The 23,305-nt window shown below is 44.7% G+C and overlaps 1 protein-coding gene across 7 annotated transcripts in view; it reads right to left on the bottom strand.

The window, feature by feature from the left end:
- LOC144500587 (solute carrier family 15 member 1-like) overlaps positions 1-23,305 on the bottom strand; it is a 139,550-nt gene that overhangs the window by 102,912 nt on the left and 13,333 nt on the right. For all 7 annotated transcript variants that reach the window (XM_078223741.1, XM_078223746.1, XM_078223739.1 and 4 more), the window contains one exon: positions 11,624-11,708. In XM_078223741.1, the coding sequence (XP_078079867.1) occupies positions 11,624-11,684 (61 nt within the window). In that variant the 5' untranslated portion in view covers positions 11,685-11,708. The remainder of the gene's footprint in view (positions 1-11,623; positions 11,709-23,305) is intronic.

Here is a 23,305-nt window from a genome sequence, read left to right as displayed (position 1 = left end):
GCACATGTGTATGAATGCACGTATGTATGAGTATGTGAATATGTGCAGTTTATGTGCACGTGTGCACATGAGTGTGTGCGTGTGCTTATTTTCTCGGTGCAGGTCAGCCTGTCAGGGTTCTGATTTACTGTACGATGGTCTAAAAGAAAGCAGATCTTGATTATTGAAAATGTTACTGTGGCTAAACAATTTCCCAGAGAATGGTGACCTAGCTGTGCTCCTTTCAAATGCTGGAGGGCCAGCTATGTGTTTTAGCCGGTTTTGAAAATCTGTTTCCTTTACCTGTCCCTGGTTTTATAGATTACTTGGTATCCTAAGTGGGTGAGACTTGCCTGACTCATATTTTATAAACATATGCATACAAGCAATCTTGCTGAACAGAGAGAAATGATAGCATAGCTTTTAGTCAGGCACATATCAGGACAAATGCAAGCATGCCAAATTTCAAACAATCACAACAACTGATCTTTTGAAATTTTGAATTCTTGTGTTTGTCATGTCGAGTACAAGTTGAAAAGCTTCAGCAACATCTCTCTCTTCGCCAATAGTCAAGTATTGTATTACCAAGCGTCTGTGTTTTTAAAAGGGATCAGGTAAAAATTAATGTCCTGTCGTGAACGGTGGTTGGCAATTAAATATCTATTGGGAAGAAGAGGCTCCATAAACATCCCTATCATCAGTGATGGTAGAATCCAGTGCAGGAGTGCAAAAGGCAAGGCTGAAGTGTTTGTGAACATTGTTAACCATCCTTTACAGCTTGCTCCAGAGGTCTCCCTCCTTCACAGATGGCTTCCTCAGCCAATTCAATTCACTCCATGTGACATCAAGAAATGGTTGTGTGATGCACACGGCAAAGGCTACAGATCCCAATAACATCCTGGCTGTATTTTGGAAGACCTGAACCTAGATATGCCGCTAATGTAGGAGAAATCCGAACCACATAATTCTGTCCTGTCACTTTATGCCCTGTTTATGAAATAATTTTATTTATCCCAATGGAAGTAAAACCCGGGGAGATATGAAATGAACTGCCAACTTGCTATTAGCTGTTTTACACCATCACACAAATCATAGAACAGTTACATCACAAAATAAGGCCATTCAGCCCATTCTGTCTATGCTATCACACTGAAGAACAATTCAGCTAGTTCCACTATACAACACACTTTCTCCACAACAAAGCAATTGGTTTATCTTCGGGGGCACTTATCCAATTCTACCCTGTCCTGTATGCCCTTTTAACAACTTTCTCAATCTTCCCACAGCCTTCAACAATTTATGCACAGATCACCCCAGTTCTTTGTTCCTGCATCCTGCTGAGAATTGTACCCTTTAGTTTATAGATATAGAATCCTGCAGCACGGGAGGAGGCCATTCGGCCCATCGAGTTTGCACCGACCACAATCCCACCCAGGCCCTATCCTCATAACCCCACGCATTTACCCTAGCTAGTTCCCCTGACATTAAGGGGCAATTTAGCATGGCCAATCCACCTAACCGCACATCTTTGGACTGTGGGAGGAAACTGGAGCACCCGGAGGAAACCCACGCAGAGGGAGAATGTGTAAACTCCACACAGACAGTGACCCAAGCCAGGAATCGAACCCGGGTCCTTGGCGCTGTGAGGTAGTAGTGCTAACCACTGTGCCACCGTGCCACCCGTTTATATTGCCTCTCCTCATTCTTCTTACTAAAATGAATCATTTTACATTTCTCAGTGGTCCTGGTACTGATCCTTTGGGAACTCCCATTATTTACCTTCCTCAGTCCAAGTAACCGTTCAACACTACTCTCTGTTTCCACTCAATTAACTTCATATTCATTTGTTTTATTCTTTAATGGGATGCAGGCATTACTGGTTAGGCTAGGATTTATTGCCCATCCTTAATTGCCCCGAGAAGGGAGTGGTGGTGGCGGTTAGCTGCCTTCTTACACCACTGCAGTCCCTGTGTTTTATTAAGGAGTTCCAGGACTTTGTCTCAGTGCCAGTGAAGGAACGGTCGATATATTTCTAAGTCAGGATGGTGAGTGACCTGGAGAGGAACTGGCAGGTGCTGGTGTTCCCATGTAGTGCTGCCCTTGTCCTTCTAGATGGTAAAGGTTGCAGGTTTGGAAGGTGCTGTTGAATGAATCTTGGCGAGTTGCTGCAGTGCATCTTGTAAATGGTTCACACTGTGTGTTGGTGGAGGGAGTGAATATTTAAGAGGGTGGATAGGGTGCTGATTTGTCCTGGATGATGTTGAGCTTCTTGAGTTGGTGAAATTGCATTCATCCAGGCAAGTAGAGAGTATTCCAATACACTCCTGACTAGTTCCCTGTAAATGGTAGACAGGCTTTGAAAATTCTGGAAGTGAGTTACTCACAACACGATCCCCAGCCTCTCAACTGCTTTTGTAGCCACAGTATTCATATGACAGGTCCATTTAATTTTCTGGTCAATGAAAACAACCAGGATGTTGATGGTGATGGATTTAGTGATGGTAATGTGACGGAATGTCAAGAGGGGATGGTTGGATTTTGTGTTGTTGGAGATGGTTATTGTCTGGCATTTATGTGGTACAACACTTCCTTGCCACTTATCAGCCCAAGCCCGAATGTTGTCCAGGTCTTGCTGCATATGGACACAGATTGCTTCAGCAGCTGAGGAGTCGCGAATGGTGCTGAACATTTTGCAGTCATCAGGAACATCCCCAATTCTGACCTTATGATGGAGGGAAGGTCACTGATGAAGCAGCTGAAGATCACTGCATCTGGGTCATTACCCTGAGGAACTCCTGTTTGTGTTTAGACCAAGGCTGAGGTCAGGGGCTGAGAATGTTGCCACATTCCCTTTTATTCCACGGGCTTTCACTTTGCCACGGCACCTTATTAAATGGCTTTTGGACGTTTACACATTACACCCAACCTAGATATGCCTCCCTGTGAGGCCAAAACCTTTGCTAGACTTGCCTGATCAAATTGGATGTAATAAGCAGAGAAGACAGCAGGCTTACTCTGTTCAGGATTCTGAACAGTCACTGAGGTTTAATCTCAGCATGATAACCTGGCATTGTTACTCATCTATTACTGATTACTGTTGCCATGACATGCTAACCCCTGTTCCTCTTATCACTTATGTAGGCCCATCCAATGACTGGCTTTGATTTGATTTATTATTGTCACATGTATTAGTATACAGTGAAAAGTATTGTTTCTTGCATGCTATACAGATAAAGAGAAGGAAATGAGAGTGCACAATGTAGTGTTACAGTCATAGCTAGGGTGTAGAGAAAGATCAACTTAATGCAAGGTGGGTCCACTCAAAAGTCTGAAGGCAACAGGGAAGAAGTTGTTCTTGAGTTGGTTGGTACGTGACCTCAGACCTTTGTATCCTTTTTCCCGACAGAAGAAGGTGGAAGAGAGAATGTCCGGGATGCATGGGGTCCTTAATTATGCTGGCTGCTTTGCTGAGGCAGCGGGAAGTGTAGACAGAGTCAGTGGACGGGAGGCTGGTTTGCATGACTGACCTTCCAGTCAGTCACTCAGAATAAGGGAGAGAACTTTCCCAAAGTTGCATTGTCATTCACTTTGACCCTTTAAGGGCAGCGCAATGGTTAACACCACTGCTCCACAGTGCCAGGGACTCAGGTTCAATTCCAGACTTAGGTGATTGTCTGTGTGGAGTTTGCAAGTTCCCCCCATGTCTGCGTGGGTTTCCTCAGACTGCTCCGATTTCCTCCTACAGTCCAAAGATGCGCTGGTTAGTTGGCCATGCTAAATTCTCCCTTGGTGCCCCAAGATATATAGGTTAGGGGATTTAGTGGGGTAAATATCTGGGGTTACGGGGACAGGACCTGGGTAAGATGCTCTGTCGGAAAGTAGGTGCAGACTTGAGCCGAATGACCTCCTTCTATACTGTAGAGATTCTATGATTCTTACAAGCACAGAATGGGCTTGTATGGGGAGTTGGAAAAGACAGACTAAGAAACAGCTCAGTTGAGAGCATGTTCATGCCCAGCTTAGCGGAGAATCTTTTGACTCAGTGGTGAGAAAGCTACTCAGAGTCAAACCTGACATCATGAAGAAAATAGTGGGTTGTCAAAACAGTTCTGTTTGTTTTACAGTAGTTGCAAATATTTTGAGAAGATCTAAACAGCAAAAGACCTCAATGTAGCACAAGCAAAATATCTCCCAAATGCTATGGACCAGAATTTTACTGCCCCGCCCACCACAGGAATCAGAGCGGGCGAGGAGCGGACAATGGGAAGGTCCGTTGGCCTCAGGTAGGGATTTTACGGTTTCAGGACAAGCGAGGCCATAAAACCCTAACTATAGAGTTTTAGCTGAGAACAGATGAGGACCAATGTTGCTTCTGAGCTTCAAGGTTACAGAGTAACAATAAAGTCCCTATGCAATTAGACATGATAAGGTTATCCCTTGAAGTCACTGCATACTCACCTGTGGCTTTAAAATGACCACACACTTAAATAAATCACCAATGCATTTTTTAAAAAAGAGGTAATATTGGTGCGGACCCCGTTATACCCTGTTGTGAGTGTTTGTCTTTTGATTTGTACCATTTGTAGTTTGTGAATGGGATTAGGGAGTAAAGATAGTGATGCAGACTGAAACCGACATAACTCTGGCATTCTGACAACATTATCTGGCCCCAATATGCAGATATTATTTCAGCCTTGGGCTTCCAACCCTACAGAACTGTCATAGGGTCACCAAGAATCTCAGGTGAATCTCCTGGACATTGTTGTAAGCAATAGCCAGAAGAAAGATCACAAGAAATCAAAAGAAAAATGTTTTTCATTTCCTTTGAACACTTTGGAATCTTTGATGTGTGGGTTAGGTTGATTGGCCATGCTTAAATTGCCCCTTAGTGTCCTGAGATGTGTAGGTTAGAGGGATTAGTGGGTAAAATATGTAGGGATATGGGGGTAGGGCCTGGGTGGGATTGTGGTCGGTGCAGACTCGATGGGCCGAATGGCCTCTTTCTGTACTGTAGGGTTTCTATGATTTCTATGACTTCTGGAAGCAGTGCAGAGAAGGTTCTCTTGACTGATTCCTGGGATGAAGAGGTTATCTCATGAGGAAAGGTCAGACAGTTTGGACCTGTATGCATTGGAGCTGAGAAGATTGAGTGGTGATCTTATTGAAAGATATAAGATCCTGAGGGAACTTGAGAGGTTTCCTCTCGCGTTGTGCCTGGCACAGATTGTGTTCGAGCAGAGGGGACCAAAGAATCACAGGTGAAGGGTTTAGCGCGTTCCACGCTGGCATCAAGCACCAATGCGATCTTCCCAGCCACTGGGCACGGACGTAATCTGGCTCCCGCCAGTAAGTATTTAAATATGCAGAGTCCGTTTGATACCAGATTCTCCCTGTTCCCGGGATTTTCAGACCTTCAGGTGCAGCAGGAACCCGGCGAGAATCACTACTGGTCTCCACAAACAGAGACCAGGCATGATGACGACCCCAGGGAAGGCACAGAGGCCATTGAAGCCCCTGAGTAGTTTGGGACATGGCTGAGTGGTGCCAACCTGGCAGTGCCAAATGGCACCCTCGCACTGGCATGTGGGCTTTGCCAGAATGCCGAGGGCAGTGCTAAGGGGTTGGGATCTGAGGGGGGGGTGGGTCATCACGTGGGGGGCATGAAGGGAGGGTTATGAAGGGGGCATGAAGGGGGTTCATAAAAAGGGGGGTCATAAGTTGAGAATTGTGAACAGGGGCATGAAGGGAGTCCCATTGGGAGGACCCCAAAGCACCAATGCCATTGCCGATCTTTGTTGGGGTGGGGGGTGGTATGAGGAAACATCCCTTCAATGAGGGGAGGGCAGGGTTGGTCTCTGATGTCCGTGGAGGAAGAGAGTGAGGTTTTCAATTTTACTTTGAGATCAGGGCACCCTTTAAAAATAGCGCCTGATCTCCGTTCAGCCGGGCTTGCTGGCTCTCAGAACCGGTGCAAAACTCAACACTCTCCCAAAAAATGACTAAATGAGGAAAAATTGCGATTAGCCCCAGACTTGCCAATGCTAAACACTCACCTAAAATGACATCTAGGCCGGAATTCCCCCGCCGTTCACGACCCACTACTGCTGCCAGTGAGAATTTGCTACTCCCACGATTTCCCATGCACAAAGCCATGCTGACTTATCCCTAATCAGTCCTTGCCTTTCCAAATGTATGGAGATCCTGTCTCTCAGAATCCCCTCCAACAAGTTACCCACCACTGACATTAGGCTCACCGCTCTGTAATTCCCTGGCTTTTCCCTGCCGCTTTTTAAAAATAATGGCGCAACATTTGCCTCCCTCCGGTCTTCCAACACCTCACCTGTGGCTGTCGACGATACAAATATCTCCATTAGGGGCCCCGCAATTTCTTCCCTCACCTCCCACAATGTACTGGGATACACTTGATCAGGTCCCAGGGATTTATCTACATTTATGCATTTTAAGACCTTCAGCACCTCCTCTTCTGTAATGTGGGCACTGTTCAAGACATCACTATTTACATCCTTGAGTTCCCTAGCTTCCGTGACTTTCTCTACGGTAAATACTGATGAGAAATAATCGTTCAGGATCTCAACCATCTCCTGTGGCTCCACACATAGACGACCTTGCTAGTCTTTAAGGGGCCCCATTCTCTCCCTAGTTACTGTTTTGCCCTTAATATACTTGTAGAATCTCTTTGGATTCACCTTTACCTTCTCTGCCAAAGCTATCTCATGTCCCCTTTTTGCCCTCCTGATTTCCCTTTTAAGTGTCCTCCTACACCCCCATACTCAAGGGAGTCACTTGACCCCCGCTGCCTATACTTAACTTATACTTCCTTCTTTTTATTGGCCAGAGCCTCAACATCTCTCGTCATCCAGTGTTCCCTACTCCTGCCAGCCTTGCCCTTCACACTAACAGGAACATCCAGGCCCCGAACTCTCGTTATCTCGCTTTTGAAAGCCTCCCGCTCGCCAGATATTCCTTTACCTGTGAACAGCCTTCCCCAATCAGCTTTTGAAAGTTCCTGTCTAATACCATCAAAATTGGCCTTGCCCCAATTTAGAACTTTAACTTATCTTTTTCCATAACTATTTTAAAACTAATAGAATTTAGTCTGAGGAATTCTCTTTCCCAGAGGCCAGAGGAAGCTGGGTCACTGAATATTTCAGTCAGGAAAGTAGAGGCTACAATATCATCAGCCTTGATTTTATCAATTGGCAGAACAGGCTAGAGGGGCCGAATGGTCTACTCCTGCTCTTAATTCATATGTTCCTATTTTTATGTACTAAAATCTTAGAGATGTGGAAGAGGCTGTTTGACTGGCCAGAGTGACTGGAAGTGGGAGGTCACATGGGGGAAGAAAATCTCCAAGAATCCATCCAACCAGGGTCAGTAATTAGACCCTGCCTTTTTTGAGCAGGGGCTTCAGTCACCTATTGGTTCATTCAAAAATTGAGAAAGGGGGTCACCCTATAGTGAGTCTGGTCTCATTGGGCAAATTAGGCAGTGATAAGATGAAAATTATGCATCCAGCCAAAGCAGCACCTGGCTACATCCCACAGTATAGCCATGAGCAGGAGCTGATCGTTTCTTGATCACCCCAGCTAATGTATGGCTGCATTGTTACCACCAGTTCATAATCCTCCCACAAAACCAGAAATGGGACAAATTAAGAGGCAGACATTTCCAGCTGGATTTAAGAGATCTCCACCAACATTCTTCTAATTTGTTGTAGGCTAACATGAGCAGTTTATTGAAGCACACTGACTCTTCAATTATTATTCTCATAGTCGTTCCCCTTCCTATCTAGCTGCACAACGGGAAAGTCTAGTTGAAAAACGCCATCCTAGCCCATGCACAGCACAATGTATCCAACTCTTTCACAGGCATAGTGAGCTATTATTACCTGAGCCTCGTGACTCCATGACAACCATTATGTGTCTACTCACTGCCCAGCTCAGGTATGAATATACACTACACTTTACACAGTTCACAGGTCGCACAGCGCACAAGCTGTTCCCCAGCCTTCGTTTTTATCTTTATGAATAATTAAGTTGTGGGCTAACCATGGAGACATAAACTTTCTCTCCCTGTGGGTTTCATGTGTCACTGACTAAGTGAAGGAGGTCACGCCCTGCTTGCTATTTACTGAAGGAATTAACATGTAAATGTCAGGCTGTGCACTGAGACACAAAGCACTGTGTCTACTCTCCACACAGGGAACTGGAAGCAGTGACTCACAGAGAGTGCTGGAGACCTACTACTGATTCTAGACTTGCCTACAGATCTCAGTGATGAATCTATTCCTGATGTTTGCTGAGCTTCATAGCTGAAATATCGATGTTTATTACAGTGCCACAGGGCACAAGCTGGAAACATGTAAAACTGCTTCACCCAGGGGAGCCAGAATTTCTCCAGAGCCTGCCTAGGCCTAACAATCTTAAACAACAAAAGCAGAAAATGCTGGAAAATCTCAGCAGGTTTGACAGCATCTGGGGAGAGAGAATTGCAGTAAGAGTTTTAACAACACCAGGTTTTAAAGTCCAACAGGTTTATTTGGAAGCAAATGCCATTAGCTTTCGGAGCGCTGCTCCTTCGTCCGAAGGAGCAGCGCTCCGAAAGCAAATGGCATTTGCTTCCAAATAAACTTGTTGGACTTTAACCTGGTGTTGTTAAAACTCTTACTGTGTTTACCCCAGTCCAACGCCGGCATCTCCACATCGAGAGAGAATTGCACCAATGTTTCGAGTCTGGATGACCCTTTGTCAGAGCGAAGGGCAAAGAAAATCAGAAGAGATTTATACTGTGGTGGTGGTGGGGGTGGGGGGGGGTGTAAATGAGGATGAAGAAGGCTGAAAAAGGTGCTAAAAGTAAACATTAAGTGGGCAGAATGTGTGAATGACTGAACAGAGGTACAGATGATTAAGGCAGTTGAACTGAAAGGGCAGCGGGGCTAGATGGAGAGTGGGAATGGAGAAGTGGAAAAATGGAAGCGAGAAAGAAGGATGATAAAAATGGATGAATGAAAAGAAGAAACGGAATTAAATAAAATGAATGGAAATGGGGTGAAAGTGGCATTGCTAAAATAATTCTCCCTCAGTGTGGTTACTAGGGGATTTTCACAGTAACTTCACTGCAATGTTAATGTAAGCCTACTTGTGACACTAGTAAATAAACTTTAAACTTTTTAAAATTCTTTCATGTATTGGGCTGCATGGTGGCACAGTGGTTAGTATTGCTGCCTCACAGCACCAGGTTCAATTCCAGCCTTGAGTGACTGTCTATGTGGAGTTTGCACGTTCTCCTCGTGTCTGCATGGATTTCCTCCGGGTGCTCTGGTTTCCTCCCGCAGTCCAAAGATGTGCAGCTTAGGTAGATTGGCCATGCTAAATTGTCCCTCAGTGTCCAAAGACATGTAGGTTAGATGGATTAGCCACGGTAAATGTGTGGGGTTATGGGGATAGGGTGGAGGGGAGGGCGTGGGGAAGATACCCTGTCAGAGAGTCAGTGCTGACTCGATGGGCTGAATGGCCTTCTGCGCTGTACGGGTTCTATAATTCTATGTAGCTGTTGATGACAAATTACCCTTGAACTGAATCATTTTCTAGGACATCTCAGGGGCACAGGTAAGAATGGCAGATTTCCTTCCCTAAAAGAGATTGGTGGACCAGATAGGTTTTTATGCCAATCAAATTATAGTTTCATGGTCAACATCACAGAGAATTCCAAATTTATGAACTGAATTTAAATTCCATTTGAACCCATGTCTCCAAAGCATTAACCTGGGTGTCCAGACTAGTGGTCCAGTGACATTACCACTATGGCACTGCATCTCACCATCTAGTGCAGCGGTTCCAGGAGGGACGGAAAATGAATAAGGACCTTGCCATGAATGAACAAATGAATAAAATGATATTTTGAAGCAGTGTGGGCTGCCCTGGCACACTTTGACACCTTTGGGGTTGGTTGAAATTAGATTCCCTGCAGTTGGACAGCTGCAAACTGATCTGTGCCCTCACAGTATGGCATTCCCCACATAGCCAATTTCTGATCCTCTCATTATGTCGAGTGCGGAGGGGTAGAGACCAAAAGGGTGGCATTTAATCTCTAAAATATAGAGATGGATGGAAGATCTGCCTTGACTTAGGAGTCTCACCACTTGAATTTGATGTGGAAGTCCTTTACACTGAATGTTCTCACTGGCTTGCTGGTACCAGACTAAAAGGGTTAGATCATGGAGATAGGTTGCAGAAAATGGATTCTTAATTTACAGTGAGATTAGAAAGTTGAGGGGTGATCTAATCATCATCTTGTAAATTAGGGCTGGGATTCTCCGATCTTGTTCGGCCCGTCACTCTGCTGGCAAGAATGGAGAATTTGGCACTCAGCTACGGCACTGGAGAATCCCAGCCACGGGTGAGGTCGGGGAATTCCGGCCTATAAATACTTCAATAGGGTATATAGAAACTATTTCCTCTGGTGGGAAAATCCAAAAGCAGGGACACAGTCTTCAAACGAGAGCTTTCTCGGAGAGAAAACACCTTTTCATGCAAAAAGTATTTTTGAAAGTATCTGAAAGTATTTCCTGAAAATATTTATGGTTGCTGGGCGACAAGTGAAATTTTCATGGCTGTGGTCAAGAGATTTTTATTTGCTAAGGGCATCGAGGAATGGCAGGAAGTTTTATGATGTTTTGAAGTTTCAGTATTTGATTGATTACTGGGTGTAAACTTGTATTAGGTTACGAGATGGTAGGGAAATCTGACCCTGGGATTTGTCATTTGCTGTAAGAAGTCTCACAACAGGTTAAAGTCCAACAGGTTTATTTGGTAGCACAAGCCACTAGCTTTCAGAGCGCTGCCCCTTCATCAGGTATGTGGGAGTTTTGTTCACAAACAGGGCATATAAAAACACAAAACTCAATTTACAAAATAATGGTTGGAATGTGAGTCTTTACAGGTAATCAAGTCTTAAAGGTACAGACAGTGTGAGTGGAGAGAGGTTTAATCACAGGTTAAAGAGATGTGTATTGTCTCCAGCTGCTCGACAATCACCAGGCAAGAGTGCTCTCTTCCTGTTGGGGAACACTTCAGCGGTCACAGGCATTCGGCCTCTGATCTTCGGGTAAGCATTCTCCAAGGCAGCCTTCACGACACACGACAACGCAGAGTCGCTGAGCAGAGACTGATAGCCAAGTTCCGCACACATGAGGACGGCCTCAACCGGGATCTTGGGTTCATGTCACACTATCTGTAAGACCCACGACTTGCCTGGGCTTGCAGAATCTCACTAACTGTCCTGGCTGGAGACAATACACATCTCTTTAACCTGTGCTTAACTCTCTCTCCACTCACATTGTCTGTACCTTTAAGACTTGATTACCTGCAAAGACTCACATTCCAACCATTATTTTGTAAATTAAGTTTGTGTTTTTATATGCCCTGTTTGTGAACAGAACTCCCACTCACCTGATGAAGGGGCAGCGCTCCGAAAGCTAGTGGCTTGTGCTATCAGATAAACCTGTTGGACTTTAACCTGGTGTTGTGAGACTTCTTACTGTGTTTACCCCAGTCCAACGCCGGCATCTCCACATCATTTGTCATTTAGCCAGTTGTGGGATTTGAATGGATTCAGACTGTACCTGGCTTGACGGAGTCATTTCCTGTTGAGCAGCGATCATCCAAGTTCTCATACTCAGGCATGGTCAGATCAGTACATCACAGGACCTGAATGAAAAGGAAGGCAGTGTAAGCGGACACAAATTTCTGTGATTCCTTAGATTAAATATTTCTTAGAATAAAATCAAATAAATGAAACAGGACAAAGCAGCACCCAGGCACAAAGTGTGAACAGACAAGTAGGTCTTTTAAAATGCAAACAAGGTCTAACACACAAAAGGGGGCCAGACAGGGAGGCACCAAAGGAAACTCATCTAATCAAATCAGCACCACTGACCTAATCAAGTGATATCAGGAAGCCTTCTTAGCCTCAAAAGACTTCCTGAGATCAGCCAAACACCCATTGATAAACCCATCGGACAGAAACGATTACCATACCTAAACATTGATACTGTACTTAGAACATCAAACAGAATGGTCAGAGTCAAATACTGTAAACAAAACATTAACATTTGAATCATACAACATGTCAAAGTTCGAGTATAACTGCAGCCCATTGCGGCGGGCTTTCAGAGTGCTTTCGGGACAGTGTTGTTTGTATGTCCTGATTGCACCTCCATCGACGTTAATAAAGCTGTACCGCTGTTGAACCTGACTCTGAGTCCAAAGTGGTCGTGTTCGCCCACTCGCGCTAACAGCAGTTAGAAGCACCGTATAAACTCATGCAGAGATGAAAACACACACACACACACACATATATGATATAATCATACAGATACAAAAATGGATTTATCCCCCACAATGCCGCCACAGCATGTATTCCAGTGGTGGAGGTGGCTTGCTTTGGCCTTCAGCTGGATCTTGCAGTCCCGACGTTGTCTATGGCATTTTGCATGGCTCACCTGTCTCACCGCCAGGGAACGGGCACTGATGGGGGGGGTTGACGTCGCCTTCGGTGGGACCGGAAGATCCAACTGGTGGGAAGGGCCAGAAAATCCCATCCATGGTCTGATGGTTTGCATTAGCAGACCTCAAATGCATGGAACTATATTGAATTGACACCACAGAAGCAGGCCATTCAGCCCAACAGGACATCAGTGTCTCACTGCTTTTCATCCTGGTATATCTTTCTATTCCTTTCTCCCTTGTGTGCTTATGTAGTTTCTCCTGAAACCTATGCTGATCAGTCAACTACTCCATGTTGAAACAAGTTGCACAGCCTCATCACTTGTCGAGGATTTTGGGTACAGACAACACTTAAACCCAGAGTACTCAATTTTCGAGCTTTAATAACTTGTACACAAGTGAATCCACGAGGCAGGAAACGTATTGCCGGGTGCTCAGTTGATTCATACAGAAAATTTAGCAGTTATAGTTAATTACAGCAAATGAGAAACGAGCAATTTTTTCTAATACTTCAATTGCATACATATCCACCAATCATAGCATTGCCTTTTGCTCTTTCTCATTCAATAGAAAACTGTCTCCTGCCAATCCTTCATTAGTATATGTCCTCATATCTTGCTATTTGGTAATTGTCATGATAACTTGTTCTTTGTTTTTATCCTGTATCCTAGTCTTGGAATGCAGTGTTTATGGAACAAGGGTTTTTAGATTTAGTTGCTTTTCTTGTGTTGGCTTACTGACAGCATTACTGAAGGCCCCACTGAAGGCCTTGTTTGGCTAATAATCATTTTCCATAACTTGACAGAGTTTTTTTGATAATTATGGAACTTTAATTTTCACAATTTTTTGTAGCCTAACTTCCATACACTCTCTGAGTAAAGCAGTTTCTCCTGAAAAATTCCTTATTTGATTTATCTGTCATTATCGTCTTATTTATGGCCCCCAGTTTTGGTCTTTCCCACAAAAGTGGAAACATCTTCACTCTGTTTGCCCTATCAAATCTGTCACGGACAGGAGGGGGGGTCAACTGAAACTTCCCTGATTTCCCCACACTTTACCTGTCTGTAAACAGAAAGATGTTTGTATATTTTGATTTCCTCCTTATTTCCTACCTTCTGCAATGCCTTTGGTCACACTTTCCATCATTGTCCATGTTCTCAGTGTATTTCTTTTTCTTTGTTTTAATGTTGCTCATATTCTCTTTATTCATCCATAACGTTTTATTGCTGGTTTGTTTCTTCCAGCTTTCAACATAATATATTTCTCCTGAACTCTACTGAAGCCTTTTTTTAAATACTTTCCACCTTTGTTCTATCTCCTTGTCAATATTATTTTCCATTTTACTGAGTTCCATTCTCATCTCTTCAATTTCAATTTTATCAATCTATCAGTCGTATCTGGTTCAGTGGCACAGGAGGGTCCATGGAGATGGACCAGTCTACCCTTGCAGAGTGATAAACAGCGCATCAGGAGTAGTGTAGCACTGTGGCAGAAAGTTGTTGCACTCACCCCGAATTCTCTCATGAACTGAGGACCATCTTGTGCACACGACTTGTTAGCAATTGGTTTTGATGTTGCCTGCGTCTTTTGCTGTCATTATTTTAAATCTTATTATGCTGCAATCGCCAAATGTTTACTCTTATATATTCTTACAAACTGGGTAAGAAAGGAGTCTTGTACACATTGTAAAAATACTCTTCCCTTTTTCATTTCCATCTTGCCAATTTATTCAGGGACTGTTGAAATCTCCCATGACTATTATTTGAAATATTTCGCTTATTTCAAAATTTGGATACAGTTTCTCCTCCATTTCCCCCTCCTGATTAGGCATTCAGTAGCATGTTGATCCTTTCTTATCATTCATATCAATTCATCTGGATTCTATTTCCATCCTGTGAGTTATGTCCCTTTTATTTACAGCCATTACATTATGTCTAATTAGTGCAGCCTTCCTCACTACCAAACCCCACCTCATTTCATCAGTCGGGTCTGATGAAAATGTGTGGGAGCAAGTTCATGTACAGCATAAAAAGTACATGGACTTATTGGCTATTGCTTTCTAAATATAGTATACCCTGCAATATTTAACTGTCCTTTACAGAGTCCTGTTTCAGTCGTATCTGGTTCAGTGGCACAGGAGGGTCCATGGAGATGGACCGGTCTACCCTTGCAGAGTGATAAACAGCGCATCAGGAGTAGTGTAGCACTGTGGCAGCAAGTTGTTGCACTCACCCCGAATTCTCTCATGAACTGAGGACCATCTTGTGCACACGACTTGTTAGCAATTGGTTTTGATGTTGATGTAAATTCCCGCTGGCATGACACAAGGTTGGAAGGATAATGGGATGCAAGCAGACAGCTGTTTTAAAGAGCATTCATGAGATGCAAATGAGGTTTGCGTCACCTGCTAGTGGGTGACCATTTGGAGAATTGCCACAGGATTTTACCTAATTGGTTTCTGACTTTTTGCATTTCACTAGATTCACCACACCCACCTGCCACCAAACCCACCATGGACGGGTTGGGAGAATTTTGCCTATTCTCTGTCAGTATTGAGGGTGGGACACCCTGTTGACTGATGGGTGGCTGTCCCATTGTAGTTAGCCCGCCGGCAGCACATTACGATGTATGGCAGGCTTCTTTCAGGTGCACGGCTGCCAGGCTACATTCCTACTGGTTGGGGGGGCGGGGGGTGAATCCAGTACATAGAATCATAGAGTGGTTACAGCACAGAAGGAGGCCAGTCAGCGCATCCTGTCTGTACTGGCTCTGTGAAGGAGCAATTCACCTAGTGCCATTCCCACACCTTCTCCTCATAGCCTTGCACATTCTTCCTTTTCAGATAATATCTAATTCCCTCTTAAACATCTCCATGGAACCTCCAGTACACACACATTTCCAAGCCTGTGATTAATTTTTTTACTTCATTCATGAGATGGTGGACCAGCATTTATTGCCCATTACGAATTCCTTGAACTGAGTTTCAGAGACATTTAAGAGTCAGACCAGGTAAGGACGACAGGTTCCCTTCCCTAACGGGTGTTAGTGAATCAGATGGGTTTTTACAACAATTGACAATAGTTTCATGGCCATCATTAGACTTTTAATTCCAGATTTTTTACTGAATTCGAATTGCCACGGTGGGATTTGAACTCAATACCCCAGAGCATTACCCTGGGTCTCTGGATTACTAGGTACAGCAACAATGCCACCACACCACCGCCTCCCCTACTGAATGCTCCTCCTCTTAAGTGTTTAATGAAGACAGGCTTGCTGTCATACCCATACTGCTCAGTTCGTCATAGAAACTCTTCCTTGGCTAAATCCATATTCTTTTTTTGCGTCTCCTCGCCCCTGCAACTTTGCCAACTCACTTGCATTTCCACTATGCAAGAATGTTCAAAATGTAGGAAACAAGTACGTCCTGAGCTCACCCCAAGGTTCGCCACAGGAATATTTTTCTCCTCCATTGCTCCCAACAATATTCAGATTATTATTCAATTCCTGAAGATTCATGGATAGTTCTAGAACGTCAGGTCCGAGAGGAGAAGGTTAGTATCACTCCCTCAAAATACCAAAGGATTCAAAGAATGTGCACAGGCTCAATGGCAACATTGTGATAGTTGCCGTGGTGATAGAGTAGCAATCCCAAGAAGGAGCAGCACATTAAAAGCAGCAATTTTGTCTCACTGATGAATAATTCCTCTGCAGAGGCTTTCTCTTCTGATTAATACTTATCACTCTCATTGGTCATCATCCATGTGCCTATATCTCGTGGAGACTCCACCTGTATCTGCAGCTTTAACAACATCATTCAGCAGCTAACTGGCTTAAAAAAGCAGACAAAAGAATGCATCACAGAATCCATACAGTGCAGAACAAGGCCATTCGGCCCATTAAATCTGCACCGACTCTCTCTGATAGAGTGCCTTTCAAGGACCTTTCCCCCCGCCTCCCCCATTCCCCATAACCCCAAACATTTACCATGGCTAATCTACCTAACCTGCACATCTTTGGACTGTGGGAGGGAACTGGAGCACTCAGAGGAAACCCACGCAGACACGGGGAGAATGTGCAAGCTCCACACAGTCAGTCGCCCAAGACCGGAATTGAACCCAGGTCCCTGACGCTGAGAGACAGCAGTGCTAACCACTGTGCCTCACATAGGCACCAAAGGGCAAAACAGGAGACAAAAGCGTTTGTGACCCTTTATGTTCACAACACACCATCGTGTGAGGGCAGCTCAGCAGCCTCGAGGGATTAGCGGCATGTGTGTCTCCTCAGTGGTAGTGAGAAAGGACAAGACTTGGATGAGAGGATGATATCTTCAACCAGGTCCTCATCGCATTGGCCCTTTCTCATTAAAGGGGTGAGGACTGCATCAAGTTAGTGTACACAATGTTCTCGCTATGGTGTTGACTTTTAATTCACAGAGTGAGCACATACAGGGTGTATCACTGACCTTGATGATGGCCTGGTGAATCATGATGCATCAAGATGCAAGGCTGAATGCTGAACTTGCTCTCGATGTGACTGATCGGACTCCCTTTTAATACAATGGAATGTCATTAAGGGACAGGAGGAATGTGGCCATCTCCTGTTGCCTTCAATTTGCTCCTCCTGGGATCTACTGGCAATTAAAATGGCACAAGCATGTCTTCCACATTGAGCTTTCTCAATGTCATTGCCTCTGCCAACAACATAACGGAAATCCCAACACTGAATGTCAAAATCCCTATTTGAATACATTTAAATATCATTATGCCTTTATGCCTGACAGTACCACCGTGCACCCACCCCTACTCCAGTGCACCCCCCCCCCCCCCACCCCCCACTTCACTAGATTGTCCATTCACACCGACATGAATCATGAAGGTCCTTCAGAATTTGCACCTGGCAAGCAGAAACCACCAGAGGTGCGCAAGTGTGTACACCCCCCAAAGGGGGAGTGGGTCATGCACTGCCCCATGGCACTGTCCCTGGCTCTCCCTTCTTACACAGTCCCCTGGTGCTGCTCCTAGCACTACCCCCCAACACAGTTTGGGCAATGCCCCCATCACTGAGGGATGTAGCAAGGGGGAGTGTCAGGGGCAGTGCCAGGGGAGGCTCTTTGGGGGATGGTGATCAAGGGTGGGTGTTATGTGGGTGGGGTATTGTGTGTGGGGGCAGTGTTCTGTGCAGGGGGGTGACTCCGTGGGGTGAGGTTCCTTGGGGGAGGCAGAGGATCTGTGGAATGGTGATGATTCCGTGCTGGGGGGTATTCCAATGGGGGGAACTCTATTTTATCAGTGCGGCCTTCTTTTCAAAGCTAAGTTATTGACAGAACAGCTCAATCAGAGACCGCCACACCAACATGAAGTTGTGGACCCCGCCCTTTCACATTTTGTCTTAAACTAAGTTCCGAAGAATACAGTGACGGAAGCAGCCTTCAGGGCCAACAGCTTCCAGGACATTTTTCCAACCCGCTGCACCACTCCACAAAAAAAAAGAAAAAATTCCACCCTGTCTGCAATGCATGTGCCGTGATTCACTGGTGCAACAAACAGGTATATGCAAATGTGTCTTTTTTGCTCGGAAAAAGGAGATGTTTGTATCTTTGTCCAAAGATGTGTGGGTTAGGTTGATTGGCCATGCTAAATTGACCCTAGTGTCAGGGGGATTGGACGGGTAAATGCGTGGGGTTGCGGGAATAGGGCCTGGATGGGATTGTGGTCAGTACAGACTCGGTGGGCCAAATGGCCTCCTTCTGTAGTGTAATTTTATTCTATTTTTTTCAACATGAAAAGAGAATGTTTGGATTTTGAAATGTTAACAGTCTGATTGACACCTCCGGCTTGCCATAGTCATGTGACTATGCCACATGGCTGCCTCTGGAGGCAGACATCCTCAGAGCAGTTTAATAAAGACCTCACACTGAGTATACACTGAAGAAGCACAGCTGTCCTTGTACTTGAAACAAACAGGAACCCTATGCCAAATATTTAATTGTCTTGATGTTGGAGAACTACCTTCCACGGAAATTCACCTCTGTTATCTTGACAGCATTTTACAACCCACCCCAAGTGGACATGAAGACCAAGTTGGATGAAATATACACATCCACATATAGCCTTGAAACTAAACATCCTGAGGCCTTGGGCCCGAGGTCTAAGTGAGTGGGCAAGGGTCTGGCAGATGGAGTACAATGTTGGTAAATCCATTTTGGTAGGAATAAAAGCAAAATGGACTATTATTTAAATGGTAAAAAATTGCAGCATGTTGCTGTGCAGAGAGACCTGGGTGTCCTTGTGCAGGAATCTCAAGGAGTTGGTTTACAGGTGCAGCAGGTAATTAAGAAGGCAAATGGAATTTTGTCCTTTATTGCTAGAGGGATGGAGTTTAAAAAGTGTGAGGTTATGTTGCAGCTGTATAAAGTGCTGGTGAGGCCACACCGAGAATGTGTATAAGGTAGATTGAGAAGAGGAAAGGGTTAAAATTGGGATCATAACTAGTAATCAGTTGAGGGATAAACTGGTTTTGGAAAGGGCCTGAGGCAAGGACGACAAGTGAAACTAATGATCACGTTAAAGAAACTGCTGATAGGTAATTGTAGTTCTGGCTTCGGAGGGCAGGGCCTTATCTATTGGCCTTTTGTCCTTGAAAGTAATCTAATCAGAAACTTTAATAGCCACGTCTTTACGTGGCTATCGCTTTTTGTTCTTGAAAGTAATCGAATCAAAATGTAACAATACAGCTATGCCCTTATTGGCTAACAGAAGTATGTGGATGTATCTCCGTCGTGTACAACTGAAACTGTTTTGTAAGTCGGACAGAGACTCACGAACCCATGCTGGATATGCATGGTCTTGCGATCTCTCCTCCGATGCAATAAAGAAGGTTTTCGGAGAAACCGGTGTCTCATCAGTGTTTGATCCGACTTCCGAAAACGAATTCTACAACACCTGGAGTACTGTGTACAGTTTTGGTCTCCTTACTTGAGAAAGGATATACTGGCACTGGAGGGGGTGCAGAGGAGATTCACTAGGTTGATTCCGGAGTTGAGAGGGTTGGCTAATGAGGAGATACTGAGTAGACTGGGGCTATACTCATTGGAATTTAGAAGAATGAGGGGAGATCTTATAGAAACATATAAGATTATGAAGGGAATAGATAAGATAGAAGCAGGGAAGTTGTTTCCACTGGCGGGTGAAACTAGAACTAGGGGGCATAGCCTCAAAATAAGGGGAAGCAGATTTAGGACTGAGTTAAGGAGGAACTTCTTCACACAAAGGGTTGTGAATCTATGGAATTCCCTGCCCAGTGAAGCAGTTGAAGCTACCTCATTGAATGTTTTAAGGCAAGGATAGATACATTTTTGAACAGTAAAGGAATTAAGAGTTACGGTGAGCGGGCGGCTAAGTGGAGCTGAGTCCACGAAAAGATCAGCCATGATCTTATTGAATGGCAGAGCAGCTTCAAGGGACCAGATGGCCTACTCCTGCTCCTAGTTCTTATATTCTTATTATGTTCTTGTTCATCATGGCTGGGAACTTCAATCAGGCCAAACTCAAGAGCGTCCTACCAAGATACCACCAACACGTCTCGTGTTTTACCAGAGGCCCAAACATCCTGGACCATGGCTACACAAATTTCAAACATGCCTACTGCTCTATTGCCCACCCACACTTTGGCAAATCAGACCACAAGGCTGTGCTCCTGCTTCTGCCTTACAAGCAAAAACCAAAATGGGAGAATCCATGAAAGAAAGTTGTGCAATGTTGGTCTGAGGAATCAGATGATCTCCTACAGGACTGCTTAGGGTCAGTAGATTGGTCAGTATTTAAAAATTCTGTGACCAGCTTGAACGAGTACGCCACCACAATAAGTGACTTCATTAGTAAGTGTGTAGAAGACTGTGTGCCAACCTGAAACCATGGATGAGCAGGCCTATCCATTGCTTGCTGAAGTCCAGGTCTGAGGCATTCAAGTCAAGCATTCCTGACCTATACAATAAAAGCCAGATACAATCTAAGGAGATCCATCAAAGATGCCAAAAGACAAAACCGGACCGAGCTAGAGTCCCAGGCTAGCCACACGGACTCCTGTCAACAAGGCAAGGTCTGCAAGACATAACAGGCTACAAAACGAAGGCATATAAAATCACTGCCACCAATGCATCATGCCTCCCCAATGAGCTTAATGCATTTTACGCCCATTTTAACCGAGAAGTCAGCGAAAGCATGCCCTCCAACTTTAAAGCCTCAGAAGCCCTGGGTGAACCTGTATCCGAGGTCACCATTGCAGACGTCAGAACAGCCTTCTCAAAGGTCAACACTCGGAAAGCGACTGGTCCGGGTGGGGTACCCGGACGAGCACTCAGATCCTGCGTGGACCAGCTGGCAGGTGAATTATCAGAGACCTTTAACCTCTCTTTACAACAATCTGAGGTCCCTATCTGCTTCAAGTCAGACTCCTATTTATTGACCACAGCTCAACCTTCAACATCATTATTCCTACAAAACCCATCTCCAAACTCCATGGCCTGGGGCTTGGCACCTCCTTCTGTGATTGGATCCTGAACTTCCTAACCCACAGACCACAATCAGTAAGGATAGGCAACAAGACCTCCTCCATGATCATCCTCAACATCGGTGCCCCACAAGGCTGTATCCTCAGCCCCTTCCTATACTCCTTATACACCTTGACCGTGTGGCCAAATTCCCCTCCAACTCGATTTTCAAGTTCGCTGATGACACCACCGTAGTGGGTCGGATCTCAAACAATGATGAGACGGAATACAGGAAAGAGATAGAGTATCTAGTGAACTGTTGTGATGACAATTATCTCTCCCTCAATGTCAACAAAACGAAGGAGATAGTCATCGACTTCAGGAAGCTCAGTGGCGGACATACCCCTGTATACGTCAATCGGGATAAAGTAGAAATGTTCGAGAACTTCAAGTTTTTAGATGTCCAGATCACCAACAACCTGTCCTGGGCCCCACAATGCCGACGTCATTGTTAAGAAAGTTGACCAAGTTTCTCATAAGGCTAAGGAAATTTGGCATGTCCGCTATGACTCTCACCAACTTTTACAGATGCAGCATAGAAACCATTCTTTCTGGTTGTATCACAGCTTGGTATGGCTCCTGCTCTGCCCAAGACCGTAATAAACTACAAAGGGTCATGAACAAAGTCCAGTACTATACTCCTTATACACTTATGACTGTGTGGCCAAATTCCCCTCCAATTCGATTTTCAAGTTTGCTGACGACACCACCGTAGTGGGTCAGATCTCAAACAATGACGAGACAAAGTACAGGAATGAGTGAGGGAATCTGGTGAACTGGTGCGGCAATAATAATCTCTCCCTCAATGTCAACAAACTGAAGGAGATTGTCATCGACTTCAGGGAGCGTAAAAGAGAACATGCCCCTGTCTACATCAACGGGGACAAAGTAGAAAGGGTCGAGAGCTTCAAGTTTTTAGGTGTCCAGATCACCAACAACCTGTCCTGGTCCCCCCATGCTGACACTATGGTTAAGAAAGCCCACCAACGCCTCTACTTTCTCAGAAGACTAAGGAAATTTGGCATGTCAGCTACGACTCTCACCAACTTTTACAAATGCACCATAGAAAGCATTCTTTCTGGTTGTGTCACAGCTTGGTATGGCTCCTGCTCTGCCCAGGACAGCAAGGAACTAGAAAAGGTAGTGAATGTAGCCCAATCCATCACACAAATCAGTTTCCCATCCATTGACTGTCTACACTTCCCACTGCCTCGGCAAAGCAGCCAGCATAATTAAGGACCCCACGCGCACCAGACATTCTCTCTTCCACCTTCTTCCTTTGTGAAAAAGATGCAAAAGTCTGAGGTCACATACCAACCAACTCAAGAACAGCTTCTTCCCTGCTGCTGTCAGACTTTTGAATGGACTTACCTTGCAATAAGTTGATCTTTCTCTACACCCTAGCTATAACTGTAACACTATATTCTGCACTCTCTTCTTTCCTTCTCTATGAACGGTATGTTTTGTCCGTATAGCGCGCAAGAAACAATACTTTTCACTGTATGTTAATACATGTGACAATAATAAATCAAATCAAATCAAAAATCAGTCCATCACTCAAACCAGCCTCCCATCCATTGACACTGTCTACATTTCCCACTGCCCCAGGAAAGCAGCCAGCATTATCAAGGACCCCACGCACCCCAGACATTCTCTCTTTCACCTTCTTCCCTTGGGAAAAAGATACAAAAGTCTGAGGACACGTACCAACCGACTCAAGAACAGCTTCTTCCGTGTTGCCATCAGACTTTGGAATGAACTTACCTTGCATTAAGTTGATCTTTCTCTACACCCTAGCTATAACTGTAACACTACATTCTGAACTCTCTCCTTTCCTTCTCTATGAACAGTATGCTTTGTCTGTATAGCACGCAAGAAACAATACTTTTCACTATATACTAATACATATTACAATAATAAATCAAATCAAAGAAGAGGAATGACAAGTATTTGAATTTGCGCTGACTGCACACAGCTTGGTTTTTCAACCCCAGGTATCAGGAAATCGAAGATGTGATGTCCTGTGATTTCTGCAAATGTGCAGCCAATAGGACAGGCTTTCCTCTGAGTCAAAAAGGTTCCACTCCACAGATTTGAACACAAGATTGGCACTGAAGGAGTGATGCACTGTCAGAAGTGGCACCTTTCAGATTAAACATCGCACCGAGGTGTCATCTTCCTTCTCCTGTGGGAATGATGGATCTCTTGGCACTACTTCAAAGAAAGACAGAGGAGTGTCTTGCAACAATAT

The sequence above is a fragment of the Mustelus asterias genome, chromosome 11 (genome assembly GCF_964213995.1).
Source record: "Mustelus asterias chromosome 11, sMusAst1.hap1.1, whole genome shotgun sequence".
NCBI classification, from domain to species: Eukaryota; Metazoa; Chordata; class Chondrichthyes; order Carcharhiniformes; family Triakidae; genus Mustelus; species Mustelus asterias.
Note: the sequence above shows the minus strand (reverse complement) of the source record. Positions and strands in the feature narration are given on the sequence as shown.